The 18,697-nt window shown below is 41.6% G+C and overlaps 2 protein-coding genes across 3 annotated transcripts in view; one reads left to right on the plus strand and one right to left on the minus strand.

Annotated features, from left to right (window-relative positions):
* The window catches only part of LOC121586695 (protein FAM221A), a 50,212-nt gene extending 49,535 nt beyond the window's left edge, over nucleotides 1-677 (minus strand). Inside the window, exon 1 of the mRNA XM_041903616.2 lies at nucleotides 650-677. Coding sequence (XP_041759550.1) covers nucleotides 650-675 — 26 coding nt within the window. The 5' untranslated portion in view covers nucleotides 676-677. The remainder of the gene's footprint in view (nucleotides 1-649) is intronic.
* A 7,610-nt stretch (nucleotides 678-8,287) lies between these two features.
* Nucleotides 8,288-18,697, plus strand: part of LOC121586699 (insulin-like growth factor 2 mRNA-binding protein 3) — a 31,603-nt gene continuing 21,193 nt past the window's right edge. The window contains exons 1-3 of one of the 2 annotated variants that reach the window (XM_041903619.2): nucleotides 8,288-9,092; nucleotides 10,039-10,099; nucleotides 16,981-17,029. In XM_041903619.2, the coding sequence (XP_041759553.1) occupies nucleotides 8,918-9,092; nucleotides 10,039-10,099; nucleotides 16,981-17,029 (285 nt within the window). In that variant the 5' untranslated portion in view covers nucleotides 8,288-8,917. The remainder of the gene's footprint in view (nucleotides 9,093-10,038; nucleotides 10,100-16,980; nucleotides 17,030-18,697) is intronic. The other variant, XM_041903620.2, reaches the window with a different exon arrangement.

Consider the following 18,697-nt stretch of genomic DNA (forward strand, 5'->3'; position numbering starts at 1 on the left):
TGGCTACCATCACACCACTGATGACACTGTGGTTACTGTGGGGTCAGAAACATAAACATTAGAAAATAATGCTATAAGTTACAGTACAAGGATCAAAGTGTGAAGTCTGTTTTAAGAGCTAATTATTTTTATTCCAAGATACAGTTACTAGGGAAAATATAAGTAAGTAGACCAACCCTACTAGTTTATGTTAGTGGCGCAGTGGTCTAAGGCACTGCATCGCAGTGCTAGCTGTGCCACTAGAGATCCTGGTTCGAATCCAGGCTCTGTCGTAGCTGGCCGCGACCGGGAGACCCATGGGGCGGCGCACAATTGGCCCAGCGTCGTCCAGGGTAGGGGAGGGAATGGCCGGCAGGGATGTAGCTCAGTTGGTAGAGCATGGCGTTTGCAACGCCAGGGTTGTGGGTTTGATTCCCACGGGGGGCCAGTATGAAAAATTAAAAAATAATGTATGCACTCACTAACTGTAAGTCGCTCTGGATAAGAGCGTCTGCTAAATTACTAAAATGTAAATGTAATGTTGACCAATATAGTTTCATCTTCCCCTTGCAAGGGGAATGGCTACAGAGAATGAGGTCATATTTTGAGGCTATCTTTGAAAATAGTAGAGTTGCACATGTTTGAAAGAGAATGTCATAAGACCACTCACCTTTCTCTGACTGCCTTTATCAGCATCACCACCTGCTACAGACACTGGTTGGTGAATAGTAATGCAAACATGGTTGAAAATTAATCATAGGGGACACATGTAACATCACAAATGCAGACAGAGGAGTAAGTTTTACCTGCAGGATGGTGAGGATTTTCGCTGGATGAGACTGGGGAAACATCATAGCCAATCAAATCATATCCAAGCACTGGTGAATCAAACATGCTGAGCTTAAACCAATAAAACAAAGTTGTCTAAGGAAATGTAAAAGTTACTTTAACGTGTGGAAACCAAATGAGTGGCCCTCGAGGTTGAACCCCAACAACTGCATGGCTATCTCTGCTATATGTCTGCAAGGAAAAACAGTGGCGCAAGGATAACCTCTGCCAGAGACGGAAGAGGAAGCGAGACACCCCACTCGCTGTTTTTTTCTGGTTCAATTAAAGTCAATGAAGTAGACCAGACCCAGCTGCTATTGCATTGGTGTCTATGGGAGACACCCAGTTAAGTAGACCAGAACTGACCATTTTATTCCAATGGTAAACGGCCTGAGTGAACTATCTTTATTTATCCACCATCTTTGCCTCTGCCTCACAGTTAAGATGAGTTGATAGGCTATTCCCTAACCTCAGGTCAGAGGCATAATGTGTGTCCCAAAGGGCAGCCATATTCTCTATATTGTGCATTCCTAATGAATAGTTCCGCCCAGATCCAAAACAACCCTAGTTCCTACCGCTTCTGTGTTTGCAGATTTGAAAAGACCAGATAGGTGTAAGCAACATGGTGAAAGAGATCTAATGTATTCTCTGCCATTTTGCTTAAACCTCTCTGTCTCTTTCAGATCTGCAAACACCAAAGAAGTAGGCTAGGGTCTAGGGGTGTTTTTTTGACAGAGTTTATAACTGTTCATCATCCTGATCTATCACGACTGTCTATAGACTGTTTAGAGCTACTTTAACTCCGTTACTATTCAGCATGATTATGTAGTATCTCAATTAATCAGACAAGATCCATTTTCCATTTACCAAAGGCCTATTCAAGATTTTCCTCTTGTAGGACAATAAACGTGATTCTGATTCTGGGTGCAAAGTTCACACCATGGCAGATTAAAACATGATGTACATTCTAGAACATAGAACAGACATGATCCACTATCATGTAATAAGTAAGTTATTACACTCTATTCATCACACTTCTATCTGCAACATTCTGAACGTTGCACTCTGCTAAATTTTCACTTATTGTTAATTCATTTTTTTAATCAAAAGATTTAAAAAAATTAATGATGTCTAGATTTGTTTGTTTTTTGTCATTTGAAATCCTACTGGCTGCCAGCTTGCAGGCCAGGATTGGTTTTATTGGTGAGATGTGTTTCAATATGTTTGCTTTTCAAATTTAGCATGCAGAGGCTTGGTCTGAACTTCAGAAAACTATCTCTCTGAAGTGTTTTCTGTTATCTTCTTATAAATTAATGTGTGTGTTATATAGTACATTTTACAAAAGGCACTAGGTACAGTTGCTTTCATACAACACCAATAAATAACTGTTTCAAATAACACCAAAATCCAACATTGATCACAAGTTAATTGTATATAAATTCCAAAATAAATTGGAAATGAGTGAATAAATTAACATAGCCTAATGTAATTAAGTGACTTGAAGTGTAGTTTGCATCAGAGCTTAGGTCAGTTCCATTTCACCTTAAGTCCACTCAGGAACTAATTTGATATAACTTAATTAATAAACAATATTTAGATTCATTTTCAAATCATGAGGTTATCGTTCATAAATGTGTTTTCTGTATTGAACTGGAGTAAGAAAATCTACCATGAAATGACGATATACTGCAACTTCATACTACAAATAATTTATATCAAGAAAATTAGCTGACATATAAATAACATCAGTTGATTTGTTGTTTCATGTAATATTGTACAGTGTCTGAAATACTACTTTCACATCTACACTACCGGTCAAAAGTTTTAGAACACCTACTCATTCAAGGGTTTTTCTACATTTTTACTATTTTCTACATTGTAGAATAATAGTGAAGACATCAAAACTATGAAATAACACATATGGAATCATGTAATAACCAAAAAAGTGTTAAACAAATCAAAATATATTTTATATTTGAGATGCTTCAAATAGCCACCCTTTTCCTTGATGACAGCTTTGCACACTCTTGGCATTCTCTCAACCAGCTTCACCTGGAATGCTTTTCCAACAGTCTTGAAGGAGTTCCCACATATGCTGAGCACTTGTTGGCTGCTTTTCCTTCACTCTGCCATCCGACTCATCCCAAACCATCTCAATTTGGTTGAGGTCGGGGGATTGCGGAGGCCAGGGCATCTGATGCAGCACTCCATCACTCTCCTTCTTGGTAAAATAGCCCTTACACAGCCTGGAGGTGTGTTGGTTCATTGTCCTGTTGAAAAACAAATTATAGTCCCACTAAGCGCAAACCAGATGGGCTGGCGTATCGCTGCAGAATGCTGTGGTGTCTTGAATTCTAAATAAATCACAGACGGTGTCACCAGCAAAGCACCCCCACACCATAACACCTTCTCCTCCATGCTTTACGGTGGGAACTACACATGCGGAGATCATCCGTTCAAGCACACAGCGTCACACAAAGACACGGCTGTTGGAACCAAAAATATCAAATTTGGACTCCAGACCAAAGGACTAATTTCCACCGGTCTAATGTCCATTGCTCGTGTTTCTTGGCCCAAGCAAGTCTCTTCTTCTTATTGGTGTCCTTTAGTAGTAGTTTTTTTGCAGCAATTCGACCATGAAGGCCTGATTCACACAGTCTCCTCTGAACAGATGATGTTGAGATATGTCTATTACTTGAACTCTGTGATGCATTTATTTGGGCTGCAATTTCTGAGGCTGGTAACTCTAATGAACTTATCCTCTGCAGCAGAGGTAACTCTGGGTCTTCCATTCCTGTGGCGGTCCTCATGAGAGCCAGTTTTATCATAGTGTTTGATGGTTTTTGTGACAGCACTTGAAGAAACTTTCAAAGTTCTTGAAATGTTCCGTATTGACTGACCTTCATGTCTTAAAGTAATGATGGACTTTCGTTTGTCTTTGAGCTGTTCTTGCCGTAATATGGACTTGGTATTTTACCAAATAGGGCTATATTCTGTATTACCCCCCCCCCCACCTTGTCACAGCACAACTGATTGGCTCAAACACATTAAGAAGGAAAGAATGTGTGAAATTTAACTTTTAACAAGGCACACCTGTTAATTGAAATGAATTCTAGGTGACTACCTCATGAAGCTAGTTGAGAGAAGGCCAAGAATGTGAAAAGCTTTCAATAAAGCCAAAGGGTGGCTATTTGAAGAATCTCAAATATAAAACATATGATTTGTTTAACACTTTTTTGGTTACTCCATGACTCTATATGTGTTATTTCATAGTTTTGTTGTTTTCACTATTATTCTACAATTTAGAAAATAGTAAAAATAAAGAAAAACCCTTGAATGAGAAGGTGTTCTAAACCTTTTGACCAGTAGTGTATTTTCTGGACAGGTTTCTGACAACAAGTTAATTGCTGTTTTCAAACAAATATTTAATTCTTATAACATTCCTAAAAGTCACATTTCCTAAGCTATTTGTAAATGTATTACAATAAATATCGGTGAACATCTTCACCAGCAATACTATGCTTCACTAATTGAATAGATCACACTTACATTCACATAAAATAGGCCTAGATCCAGACTGGAAAAAAGGGTATTGAACAACAATTTGAATGGATAGAATCCAAAGCGAAGCACTTAAAAAACTGTCTTCAACATCATTTTTTTTTTTATAAAGAACTATATAACGGGCACAAACAGTGTTTTGAACTTAAATGTTCATTCATTTCATTTTGTCATTCACTTAGAACCTTTCATTACCAATAATATACATTCTTTTTAGAATGATTATTGAAGTAGACCTAGGCAGAACACCGCCATTTTCTGTGCACAATATATTAGTGAAAGTCTATAGGGTGACCTCACAGGGGAAAATACCAATCCAACTCGATAAAAACAAAAAAATGTAAGGCACATTTCATGCAATTTAAGAATAATCTATGAATGTCGGTCGAAATAAGTTATTTATCCATATCATATCGATTATAAAAATCGTTGGAGAAAAGTTCTCACACGTTTTTTCAACATTCACTACAACATGGCGTTCACTACAAGAATGCCCCATACATTCTAGATCAAGCAGTCAGCCAATGGAATGCATTGAGACTAACAAGAGATGATTCGAGATATTCGACTGAAGTATAAATAAATAAATAAATAGATAAAGGGATCTCACCCAAAACGGTTCCCCTACTTCACTGAATGACGGGAACGAATGAGGCATTGTTCCCCCACAACACGACACATCAATACATAGCCTATTGTTTAAACTTAAACATTGCTTCATTATGGAAAGAAATATCATAGTATTTGGTATTACAATCTCACCGATGTTTCCCGTGTGCTTTCCATTCTTAAAAATCTCAAATCATTCCACACAAGACGCAGTCTTGGGTATATGAATATTTCTTTATGTAAGCCTGTTTACCCCTAAGGAATAAAGCCATACCAAATTTTCCTCCAAAGAATGGGGGCGGGGACTTTTTCTGTACATTCTTCACTGATATATTCACCACTTTGCAGTTCCTTAGCGCCTTGTACAAGCCTGGAATCGTAACGAAGAGAAGGATTGCGCACATTGTAAACAAAGTGTAGAATCTAAGTCACACTGATAGTCCAATATTTTATCTATATGAACACATAGCATATTTCACATTTCCAGAAAACAGTATCATATAAACATTTTGTTATTTCACAACAGATGGAATTAGAGTTGGGCTCATTGAATAAATCGACTCAATTGTGCGGGTTTATTGAAGGAATAGGCTTGACTATTGAACTAAAACGAATTAATTACACAGTTGTTTATTGATTGTTGAAAGGCAAGTATGGTTTTATGTTGAGGAAAAGATGACACATCCTTATTTTCACCATTTAATACATTACAGGTGAATTTGCGAAGCAGACATAGAGGTGTTTGAAACCATCTAATTTACCTTCTTGTAATTCTCTTTTTTTATTTTGTATTTATAAGATAATTTCCATCTCCAACTTTAACTAATTTGAACAACACATATAATGGGACTGCTCTTGTGGAGTAGCCTAACATGCATCTAGTCGCATCTTAATTATTTCGTTAGATTAGGAACGTGTTATTACCTTTATTCATAAACAGTGAAAAAACTAATTTTTTTCGCGCGCTGATTCATATAGAACAGCAGTACAGAAGAGCCAATGAACGAACACGCTGAGTTCGAGCCAGCGAGAGTAGTGGGGAGCGAGAATGAGCTCTCTGATTGGTCAGTCTTTCCAACCAATAGGAGAGCACTCTATGTTTGGCCAGCACAGAGTACGTCAATTTAAAGTGCTGCCAGTGCCATAGCAGAGGGCCTACCATTTTAGGCTTTGACAATACCAGCTTATTTCCTTTTTTCTAACATGAACATGTCCATAAAACTCAATTGTTGTTATGTTTTCTAGAACCAAGTGACTAACTTTTCCTGCAGTTACACATTTGAAGAAGGCATTTTAGCAGTATGCCATGACAATGGCTACACACGATTTAAAAGTTGAATAAACGATATGCACACACAAATGGTATAGATACTGGCTAAATTATGGACTATCCTGCTCTGGTATGTGTGCGTAAAATACTATTCAACAGTAGCCATGCATGCGTTTCGAATTACATTTTATGGATTACACTTTCATTCTATTATTCCCTCCAAATTTCTAAACCCGAAAACCTTTTTTATTTTCACCATAAAAGTAAAGTCCATGCGTTTGATTAATGTTAACACTAATTGAATCTAGTACAAAAATGGAGAATAAACTTGTTTCAGAACGTTTTCAGGAAGGAAGAGAACGCCTATCCATTGTAACGCCATTAAGAGCAATGGGGCACACAGGCAGTGGCCGCTCATTGTAGGCTTGTGTGTAACATGGATCACTTCGATTAAATTAAATTAACTTAACTAAATAACTCTGTTGTATTGCTACTTTTGTTGGCGCCTTTGAACTTGCACGCTCTCCGGGGACCAATGAAGTAACAAAGTAGCAATGGAAGTATGGCCTATCAGAATGGATAACGGGCTGAGACCATGCATAGGCTATGCTAAATGTAGCATAATAAATTTTGTAAGACTACTTTGGAATGAAAGTCCATGTTTGAACTTGCGTTGTGAACTGCATCTACCCGAAACTACAATAATTTTACACTAAATACATATCAACAAGTGTAATTGTCTGAAGACATGCACTAGGCCAAGCCAGGCTGCATTTGATTGAAACTTGCTTGCTTGTTACATTTGTCGCCAGTTCGGTAGGGTCACTTCTCTGTATGAAGAGACCCCTCCCTTTCTGTACTTAGCCTATATCAGAGAGGAAGAGGCGAAGCGAGAGGATTTACTCCTCCTAAAATCTGTCCGCCTGCGATAAGCCCCTTTTTGTATGGAGGTCTATGAGAGAGTGTCGAATTACGTGAGGCTTATTTGATCGAATAGAAGTTTCGTAATGTTTAGGCTGTTACAAATGTACTGATATAAGTGGACGCACGTGGCATTCTAGCAACTTTAAGAAAAACAACTTAGTTGTGCCTTTTGTTCACGGGTGTATCTGCCCTCTCATTGGCTAGAATGGTCCCACCTGATCTTGCCTGCCTTCAATCATTGAGCACATGTATTTCCATTGTTAGAGCGGTCACTCTACTATCTTGTCAATATAATAGGTCATCTTTGCCTACATACCCTCGCCATAAATGTAGTAACAGGTTCACAATATGCAGTATTAGCAGAGACGGAAGAGGAAGCAAGACACCCACTCACTGTTTTTTTTTCTGGTTCAATGAAGGTCAATGAACTAAGTATACCAGACCCAGCTGCTATTGCATTGGTGTCTATGGGAGACACACCCAGTTAAGTATACCGGAACTGAAAAAAAAATTATATGGTAAAAAGCCTGAATGAACTAGCTTCATTTATCCACCATCTTGGTAGTAGCAAGCTCAAAATATTTCTGGTTCTTCTATAGGTTTCTTCTCCAGATAAGTGTTTTCGAAGACGAACAAGCAATCTTGCCCCAGACACCTTATTCCCCTCTCTGCCATTTCGTGTTTACATGGACAAATCTGGCATGTTACTGTATTGTAGAGCAGGGAACCACCTCAACCTTGGTAGAGAAGATGGATGCCGTCATGTGGATGGTAGTAAACGTGTCATTCCCATGTTGACCGGGCCATGGGCCTAGTAGGGGTTGAGGCATTCTAGACTTTCATTGATTCAATCCTATCCAATGTGTTTCACATGCATACATTGTAACAACATCGTGCGATATAATTTATGAATGGCACCTCTCCCCTCTCCCTCTCCCACCATACTTGTTCCATATAGTAGGCCTACACCCACCGCAAGCTCACATGCGTGCGCGCAACCCCCCGCAACATTGCTGTTCCCCTTCTATGGGCGTGCGTGAGTGCACTGCCGTTTTACTATTTCGACCAGCGACCAATGGGAAGCGAGGGTTTGTAGAGAAAGACACACAAATGTGATTCTAGTAAAAGATACACTGGGTTCTCACGGAATCCCTAAACGCACGTAGCTCGCCAGGTTTTCCCCCAAAACCAATCCACTCTTCCCCTCCTTTTCTTTTGACTTCCGTCTCCATGGTCCCCACCCCGGATTCCCGTGACATTTTTCCAATCCAACACTTAATTGAGCAACTGGGATTCCTCACGTGCGGGGTTGATTTGTAGTTTGAACACGTGGCTCATTCAAAATAGCCGGAATATCCGAGTTTTTTTGCTTCCTTTGCCCGTTCTTTTTCTTGGTTTTATTCAGAGGCGGGTGCGAACCTTAACGTGTGACATTCTCTAGGCCAAGGGGTTTGGATGAAGACAAAAAAGTAGTTTATCCTTTTTTCATCCAGCCCGCCATCGTTTTGGAGAGACGTAATAAATAATTACGAATTTATTTTTTTGTGCGCAATAGAGGGGCGAGGGAGCGCAAACACGGACGAGGTAGCCCGTCAAATATATCTGTGGCTCGAACGACCGGGGGAAGCACGCCACCGCCACTCCGTTTAGTAGTAAGGCGATTTTGGCGACTCCAAACACTGCACACCCGAGAGAGTAAATAACGGTTAACCTTCTGCGTAAAGGTTGTCAATTTCAGCGCAGAACATGAATAAGCTGTACATTGGAAACGTGAGTGAAGAGGCGAGTGCGGAGGACTTGGAAACTATCTTTGAGCAGTGGAAGATTCCACACAGTGGTCCGTTTCTCGTCAAAACTGGTTATGCGTTCGTGGATTGCCCCGATGAAAAGATTGCAATGAAGGCCATCGACATACTTTCAGGTGAGACAAAAAAAAAGATAAAGGCGTTCGAGCGTTGGGTAAAGGGTACTTTAATTATGGAAATTGCTACGGGTTTACTTTAACCTCTTTAGATGGATGCATGGAGCCCAATATGATGGGTGTGTATTCAGTCTGGTCTTGCCTCTCACTTGGCCCCTGACACCGTATAAGGAAAGTCCATGTCTTTGATTAATTCAAAGTGTTAACACTAATTGAATCTAGTACAAAAATGGAGAAGAAATTTGTTTCAGAACGAAGGAGGGAAGAGAACGCCTATCCATTGTAGCGCCATTCAGAGTAATGGGGCGCACAGGCAGTGGGCGCTCATTGTAGGCTTGTGTGTAACATGGATCACTTCGATTAAATTAACTAAATATAACGTTTGTTGCCGCCTTTGAACTTGCACGCTCTCCGGTGACCAACCAAGTAATAAAGTAACAATGGAAGTATGGCCTAAGTTGTTAAATTGTAGCACACAACAGTGCATTTGCGTATACTGACACACAAGGTGGCTTCATTGTGTATTGGTAAAATGTAGGCCAACGAAATGTAAGACTTTTGCCAAACTACTTTTTATTTAAAATTTAAAAACTACAACTGTACGAAATGTGGGAGGAAAAAGTGGCATTCTGCAGGCCACAATCTAGAAATAAATATACAATTTTACGAAATGTTATCGTATTTAGCTCAGGTGTCGTGGACTTATCACAGTTACCGTAGTTAACCTTTTAGAATTGGCATTCACGTTGGCTATTAATTTAGTGAACATTTTGTAATTTTAATGGTCATACAATTGTGCTACGGATTGCATTGAAAGTAATTTCGTGCAAGGCCATTTTGGTCATAAACTAGGGTAGTTGAGGCCTACTTTTGGCTGCCTGTGAGAACAGTTGAAGAGCACTAAACTAATTGTGAACTAAAATTGCTTTTATTCTCCTCACTATAGGTAAAGTTGAACTACATGGGAAACTCCTAGAAGTGGAGCACTCGGTCCCTAAACGTCAAAGGTAAATTCTGATTATAATCTCCTATATTGTCCAAGTAGTTAATTTATACTGCCAATGGCTGCTGCTGTCCTCCAAATTGTACATATTTCCATGACCCTTTTATGGAAACATGTTAACGTTATTTGATTGAAGTCGTCTGATTGTGTCTTGTGATTGTGTAGTCAGCAGGAAGTGAAGGGGCGGAATGTCTGTTCTTTTGTGGAAAAAGCAGAAATTAATATGCTGATTGTGTAGGGGTTGAGTTATAAGGGCATGAGGGATGTCACCTCGTCACGCCTATGGCGACCTAAAATTATGCAACTTTAATAATAATAATAATGATGTACCCTCGTATTTTACACACCATACCCATCTGTGGAAGAGGTTAGGCTGTTTAGTGCAAATCTTCAGTGTTGTAGGGCTATTTATGCAGCAATGGCCTACTGGGCCTGCTTAAGTGTGTGTGCATGTATGGATGTGTGTGTGTTGAGGGGAAGGCACTCTGAAGTCGTCCATTTGAGGAGGATCTACCCGTCATTCTCCCTGCCTGCCCCACGCTTCCGCCCTCCTCTCCTCGTTCATTGTGGTTGTGCACGAGATGGACTCCCAAACGCGATTGGAATGGGCGGTTTGGGTCCTAGTCACGGAAAAACCCCGGTCTGCTAAAAAACATGTAGCTCCATGTACACAGCCAACCGGATTATACTGTACTGAGTTATAGCATTTAGTCTGAGGCTATATTGATCCTCATTTACGTGGAAGCGGGACAACAAATGCAACAATTCGGCTTGGCGTGTAGGATATCCGCCACTTTACACATTTTGGCCATTATTAAACTTCTTGGCTTTTAATTGCGATCATTTGAAATTAGTAATTCAATTTGTGTAATGATTTGGAGGAAGAGGATTTGGAGCCAAATTGCACTTCAATGTGTTATAAATGATTATGTTTTTTAATTAGTTAGTGGGCTACATGCAGTGCATGAAGGCTACTGCTAGGTTGGTATGGAATTAGAATGAAGGCATGTGATCACCACGTTTCAAAATTAATCTTGGAAGTGAAGTTTGACTGAATTATGATTTTTATAATTGCCAATACGACCATTTAGGCCTAATAAATCAAATAATCGGTTTTATTGACGTTCTGCACAAAATGGCGTGAACATATTTTACATTCTAGAATTTATTATAGTGGACATATTTATTTGCATACTTTGAAATGACCATGCATTGAATTGTCGAGGTTAGGTCTAATGACGTTCGGCAAGGGCCTTCACCTGAATGCATTGACTGCTTTTAGCGCGCTCGTTATTGGCATGGAATCATGGAGGTATTTTAAAAATGTCAAATCACTCTGGTCAATTTGTGGACCTTTCTCCTACCAAAGTGGTGCTAGGTATTTTTTGCTAAATGATTATTCTTTGACATGTGTAGGTTTACACACACACTGGCGATTTTAGTAGTAGGCCTTATAGTGAAGTGTAAACCTCAACCTACAAAAAAAGGAGAGGGTGAAAAACTTTAAGGTGATGGCCCCCTTTTGCCACAGGAAAGGTTATAGGCGCAACTGGGAACAGTATCCAGCCCATTACACACAGTGGTGTCCACTGGGGCCCGTCTTTGCATTCCAGCCTGCTGAGTATCAGCTGGAGGCTCGGCCAATCACCACGACTTAACCTTTGAACTGGTGGGGAAGGGGAAGCGTGAGCAGGGAGGCAGAGGCTCCCAGAGTCCTCCACAGGGTTCCAGGGTGGGATGAGAGCAGGAGAGAGTGGGGGTGGTGTGCCGATGGAGGCAGAAGGCTAGGTTTTGGTGCCATTTGCCTTATAGTCCTACTTCTGCAGTCATCTTTGGCCTACATATTGTAATAACAGTAGTTTGATCATGAGGGGTTGCAAGAGTTGAAAAGGGAATAATTATTCTCGGCCCTGCGACATGTTGGGTATAGGTGTATTTTGGGTACTTATAGTTTGCACACTAATTTTGTTTGTTTTATTATTGAATCTTCATGTTTAACTCTTATGCCCTATTAGCTGCACTAGTGAGTGTCAGTAGGACACACAGAAACCCCTATAACTTGTTGTTACACTGTGACCTCTGATTTAAAGCTATAGTCGTTTGAGTTAACTTGAAATAAACTCCCCACGTCTGTATAAGAGGTGGTCCAAGTGTGCCAATCTGTGTAATTTTGTATGTGAGCACTCTCTAAAGTTCGATCAGGCAGGTCGAGGGCTGTGTAGTAAGCTGCTGTGTAAGTGTGTACTTGATGAATCAGGGTTTTTGAATTTGAACTCCTAGTCTGGCTTGTGAAGATGGTTCAACTTGAACCTAGTTTACTATTAGTCTTGGGACTTTTTACACCAGACAAAAAATCGGAAGTTGTACTATTTGGCACAGTAACTTTCTCACACGTTTTAAAATTGCAAAGATGTAGATTTTTTGTGTGCAATATTCTCCTCATCAAACGGGGAGGGGGGTCAAGAAATCCTAAACATCGTCATTTAAACTAAAAATACACCCATTGCTCTATTCCTTTTAACAGCCCCAAAAAACTCCTAATAGTAAAAGCAAAGCTTGCTTCCATGGCCATTCTAACCCAGTAACTGTGGCTTTGTGAGGAGAAGTACCTCCCAGCTCTTATTAAAGAATTTGGGGTCAGGGGGTCAGTGGGGCCTAACCTGCAAAGAAGGGATTTTGGACGGAAGCACGGGGGTGCCCGAAATTCTCAATGTGGCCCCTTGTCCCATTTAGCTTGCGGGACTAGAGGTCTCTAAACTCGCTCATGCTTATCACGGAGTGAGAAACACTGTGATAGTGTGGACTTATTTTGCTAGAGAACCATTGCATAGCATGCTGCAGGGAGATTAAGCTGTTAGCTTTTTTAAGTGTGTAAGACTTCACAGATTTAAATTTGTAAATGTCTGGCGCGAAACAATTTAGCACATTTTTAGCTATCAAACTATAAATTTTAGCAATTTTTGCTGCAGAATGGACTCTGTAAGGCTCTATATAAGATTGCAGCGGAAAGTGAGCAGTTTTGAGTTCAGTCATTCAGAACCCCTGCATACTGAATAGTCAATGTGTGTGGATGGATGGGTGTTGAGCACAGACCTGGGAGTGTGTGCTGACATGGATGTTTTTTTAGTCTGGACGCCGATGTTTCTGAGTATTGTATGTATGATAAGATGTGTGGTGGGTGACGTGGATGAGCATGGATGTGGTTCAGTCATGTTGCTCGACATGGGATTCCTCGTATGGGCTTTACACACACTCTACGGTGGCGCAGAGGCCCATAGATCTCAGCTGGGCCGCGGTCTGTCGGAGGGGGGCAGTGCCGTTGAATGTGTAGAATGTTAGTTGAATTTAAAAGTAAATAAGGAACCTTGGCCTCCTGTGTCGTCACGTGACCAGCCCTCACGGTCCCCCTCCCTTATCCCCTCCCCCCTCCGTATTTCTGTCAGTGGACTTCGTGTCCATGGCAACAGGAGCCCCACCCCCACAGGGCAGAGAGGGCCCTTGTTACCATTCCCTGTAACAGGGCTACCTCTCCTACAACCCCACCCACCCCACCCTCCTTTCCTAAATCTAAGGCTGGGACTGGGGAATGCACCCCCCCTTTCCCCATACCCTGGCTGACTTCCTCCATGTGTGGAGCTATAGGTTAATCTGGCTGGAAGTGCTTGGTGCATTTGCACATTTCGCACGGTGTTCCCACTGCAATGCAGAGCAAAGCACACAGGGAAAAAGGGGGCCGGATCTGCCGGGAATGGCACAGTAGACCGGAAAGGGCTGGAATTCCTCTCGGAAGCTCTTTGGGATTTATTTTATTCACCATTTTAGAATATATTAATTTCTTTATGGTCCAAATAAATGAATAAAATTCATTTGGCCCTGATGTCGTGACCATGTTGAAAGGTCCTCCAGATCGAGTGTGCGTGTTAAAGAATGTGTAAACGTCATTGAACCTTCCCATACTATGTGTTTTGACTGCAGCCTAGTGCTGCATGCAAGGAAGTTATCCAACCTTCTAGCCTGCAGATGGAGATTTCTGTGTGTTTGAGGTATCAAACATTTTTAAATATGCTCCATTGTTAAGCGTGCTTTCTCTCTGGGTCATGTGTACAGAATGAGCGACTTGTGTGTTGCTGGCCTTGATGTGAGCTGGGCCCTGTCCGCGTGTGTGGTGGACTGAGAAAAACATATTTAAGGATGCTCTCTGGGACCAGAGGAGACCAACCAGCCTGTTCGTAAAAACTCAAACGCTTGACTCACTCATTGGCCTCTTCTCTTTTGGGCAAAAGTCCGTCCTTCACCCTCTCTCCTCGTCCTCTGTGATCCGGAAACCGATAAGTGGTCGAGGAGAGTGTAAATTCGTTAGTAGGCAAACAGAAGACGGCCCTCCCCTCTATAGCCTCCATGTGGCTAGAAAGCACAAGTGTGTCTTACCCAAATCCTTTGTGGAAGAATTGTATTATCTGCCACACCCCATTTGAATCAGACGTTTACTCGAAGGAGAAAAGCATGCAAACTTTAAAAACGATATGCTACTATCCTTTTATCTATAATATGTCTTGCACAACTAGCTAAATTAGTTTTTATCACTTAATATCACTTAAATACATTTATTTTGGGATTCCACCCTATACACGTCTTTTGCCTGATGAGGTGCGATTTGGAGGAGTAATTTCGTACAAGCGCATTTTTGTCCACTTTCCCCCTCCTCCATTACCTTTGACCTTTTTCAAAAGGAGGCCAGAGAGGACTGAGGGTAGGACGCAGGAGTTGAGCGAATCTAATTGAGAAAAGGCCATTGACTTGCACAACTTAAAAATAGCTGCCAGTTAATTTTCAACTCTAGGAGTTGGAGAAGCGTGTGTTCAATTTGAATGTAAATTAATCGTATTTCAAATGTATAGTCTATTGAACAAGAGGGTGATCTGCACATCCTAAACTTGAGAATACTGGTGCTGGGGGAACAATTACACTGATAAAGGAATGAGGCCTGCACAAGGAATATTGCTGCTCCACAATGCTTTAGTCCTGACCCCCAAAACACAACGTTTCCACTTCAACAGAAGTCTTCATCAGGCGACCACAAGACAAAAGGTCTCTGACATTTCCTGTTAAATCATCCCAAGTCTTAATTTCCTGGTCAAAATTGTGCTTTTAGTCACTGACTGGTCCTAGTGTAAGGGGTTAGTTGTGTTTTGTGATGTAGCTTATCTCTCATGTAGATGTTTGTGGGAGAAGTTTCCGGTAACATTGTAAGTGTTAGGTTTATGTTGGGAGTACGTTCGGCATATGCCGTGTGGGTGTTTGTACGTCTGTGTGGAACTGGGTCGGTGTGTGTACGGGTCACAGTTTGTGCTAGAAGTCCCAGCTGCATGTACATTGTGTGTGTGGACTTTGGAGCAGCCTGTCCACTTTTCCCACATTTATATAATCTCCCGGGTCTAAACAAACACTTTTATGGAACATGTCACAAGTGCACAAAATTAGTCTTGAAGTGTGTATGTCCACAGACTCGTTACGATTCACAAGTCCAACCAAGCATCTGAATGAGCTCTTAAATATTTGGGTCCTTGGTATTCACAGTGTTTCATTGTGGAACTGAAAGTATTCAAAATGTGAAAACAATTGGCTGTATGGAGTTGAAATACAGGGCATTCTGGATGCTAAGGCTTTGGCCAGACTGATCTCTGGAGAACGGACACCAAATTAGAATGGATTAATTTCGGTCCATGTGTGTGCTTCTCTTTTTCTAATTGGCTACCGTATCCATTGGCCCGTCAAAAGTTAAGCTCATCTGATCTTTTTGTCCGTGGATGGAAATTGTATGGATATGGACCGTCAACGTATGACTCCCATTGAGAAAGCATAGGAAATTCGGATACAATCAACAGGCCAGTTTGGCTGCACCCTTAACCAGAGTTTTACAGTGCGGTAATTGGTAGGAGAGAGTCTGTTCTGCGCTGCTCAGTGCTGTGCTCCTGTTGCCTGCGATGTCAGCGCTCCTTCCATTCTGAATCCCCATCTGTTCTGATACCGCTAGGAGAGGTTCCCTCTTCCCTGGGCTTGGCATCCCTCCTTTTTCTGTGCTCCCTCGCTCACTCTCCTCCTTTATGCTCTCCTCTGCCTTTCACCTTTTCTCTCTTCTCTCTCTGTCCTCCTATCCACCTTTCCTTTCTGCTCCTCTCTCCTCCATGCTCTTCCTCCCTTTCTTTTCTGGCCCCCTTCCTGTCTCTTCCTTTTTCCTTTACCTTCCTCCTCTCCCTCACTACCTCTCCTTGCCATGTGCTCCCTCTCTCTTTCTCTCGCTACCTCTCCTTGCCATGCGCTCCCTCTCTCTCTCTCTCTCGCTACCTCTCCTTGCCATGCGCTCCCTCTCTCTCTCACTACCTCTCCTTGCCATGCGCTCCCTCTCTCTCTCACTACCTCTCCTTGCCATGCGCTCCTCCTCTCCCTCACTACCTCTCCTTGCCATGCGCTCCCTCTCTCTCTCACTACCTCTCCTTGCCATGCGCTCCTCCTCTCCCTCACTACCTCTCCTTGCCATGCGCTCCCTCTCTCCCAATCCGTCTCATATTTTAATGGGATGATCTTGTTTTAACATTTTCTCCGCATCGAGCCACCCGTCCAACAATGCAACCGCTTCCCTCCCTTTTATTCTCCCTCCATCCATCCCTCCCTCCCTCTGGTGCACACCCGCTGGTTTTGGGAGTGGTATTAAACATTAGTCATGCCCACAGCTTGTACACCTCTCCTCTCACAGAGCATGGGATGATGGAAGGAGGCACCTACTAGCCTGCTGTGTTTTTAGAATGGGACACCTTGTCCTTTAGCCTAACCAACCACTGACGCTAACTGTCTCGCTTTATCTCCCTCTTTCTCTCCCTCTCGTAGGAGCTGTAAGCTGCAGATCAGGAACATTCCGCCTCATATGCAGTGGGAGGTAAGTGTTAATTGGTCCGTTGGTAAAGCTTTGGATCTATCTAGCTATACTGGGTCCTGTTCAATAGGAACAAATGTTAAAAAAATAATTTGAAACAAAGTCAAAGTAAGCCTTTTTACTGGGTGCAAACAAGTACACTGAACAGGTTCTTTGCCATCTTTGGGTCAATTTTTAGTTCTGGATCCACTCGTTAGTTCTTTAGAACAGAGGCTGATATTGCAGGTCTCAATTTTCTCCTGGCTGTCTCAGTACGGTACTTTACAGTTAGGTTGTGTCCCAAATGGCACACTTCCCTTTATAGTGTACTACTTTTGACCAGGGCCCTTAGGGTGCCATTTAGGACACACATAATTATACTGAACAAAAATATAAACATCTAAAGTGTTGGTTTTATGTGCTGAAATGAAAAATTTTAATACACACAAAAAGCTAATTTCTCTCAAATTTTGTGCACAAATTTGTTTACATCCCTGTTAGTGAGCATTTCTCCTTTGCCAAGATAATCCATCCACCAGACAGGTGTGGCATATCAAGAAGCTGATTAAACAGCATGATTATTACACAGGTGCACCTTGTGCTGCCATGGGGACAATAAAAGGTCACTCTAAAATGTGCAGTTTTGTCACACAACACAATGCCACATGTCTGAAGTTTTGAGGGAGCGTGCAATTGGCATGCTGACTGCAGGAATGTCCAACAGAGCTATTGCCAGAGAATCTGTTAATTTCTCTACCATAAGCTGCCGCCAACGTCGTTTTAGAGAATTTGGCAGTACGTCCAACCGGCCTCACAACCACAGACCACGTGTAACCACGCCAGCTCAGGACCTCCACATCCGGCTCCTTCACCTGCGGGATTGTCTGATTTGCTGATTGGCTGGGCCTGGCTCCCCAGTGGGTGGGCCTATGCCCAGTCGTGAAATACATAGATTAGGGCCTAATTTATTTATTTCAATTGACTGATTTCTTTCTATGAACTGTAACTCAGTAACATCTTTGAAATTGTTGCATTTCATATTTTTTTTCAGCACAGTTTACCATTAGTACAGGTAGTCATTTAGTAGTCGATGTTGGGGGACTATTTCGGTCAGAACAACTCATTAAGGGAGTGCGTGAGTACCAGCATAAAGCAAGCATAGGACAGGCATTAAAGCTCAAATCTGTTTCATTGCTGCAGACTTGTTTGTCATGTAGGTATATACAGTGCCTTCGGAAAGTATTCAGACCCCTTGACTTTTTCCACATTTTGTTACGGTACAGCCTTATTCTAAAATTGATTTAAAAAATAAATAAATCCTCTCTACACACAATACCCCATAATGACAAAGCGAAAACAGGTTTTTAGACATTTTTGCTAATTTTCTTTCTTTTTTTAAACGGATACCTTATTTACATAAGTATTCAGACCCTTTGCTATGAGACTCGAAGTTGAGCTCTGGTGCATCCTGTTTCCATTGATCATCCTTGGGATGTTTCTACAACTTGATTGGAGTCCACCTGTTGTAAATTAAATTGATTGGACATGATTTGGAAAGGCACACACCTGTCTATATAAGGTCCCACAGTTGACAGTGCATTTCAGAGCAAAAACCAAGCCATGAAGTTGAAGGAATTGTCCGTAGAGCTTCGAGACTGGATTGTGTTGAGGCACAGCACTGGGGAAGGGTAC

Source organism: Coregonus clupeaformis, chromosome 17, assembly GCF_020615455.1.
Source record: "Coregonus clupeaformis isolate EN_2021a chromosome 17, ASM2061545v1, whole genome shotgun sequence".
Classification (NCBI taxonomy): domain Eukaryota; kingdom Metazoa; phylum Chordata; class Actinopteri; order Salmoniformes; family Salmonidae; genus Coregonus; species Coregonus clupeaformis.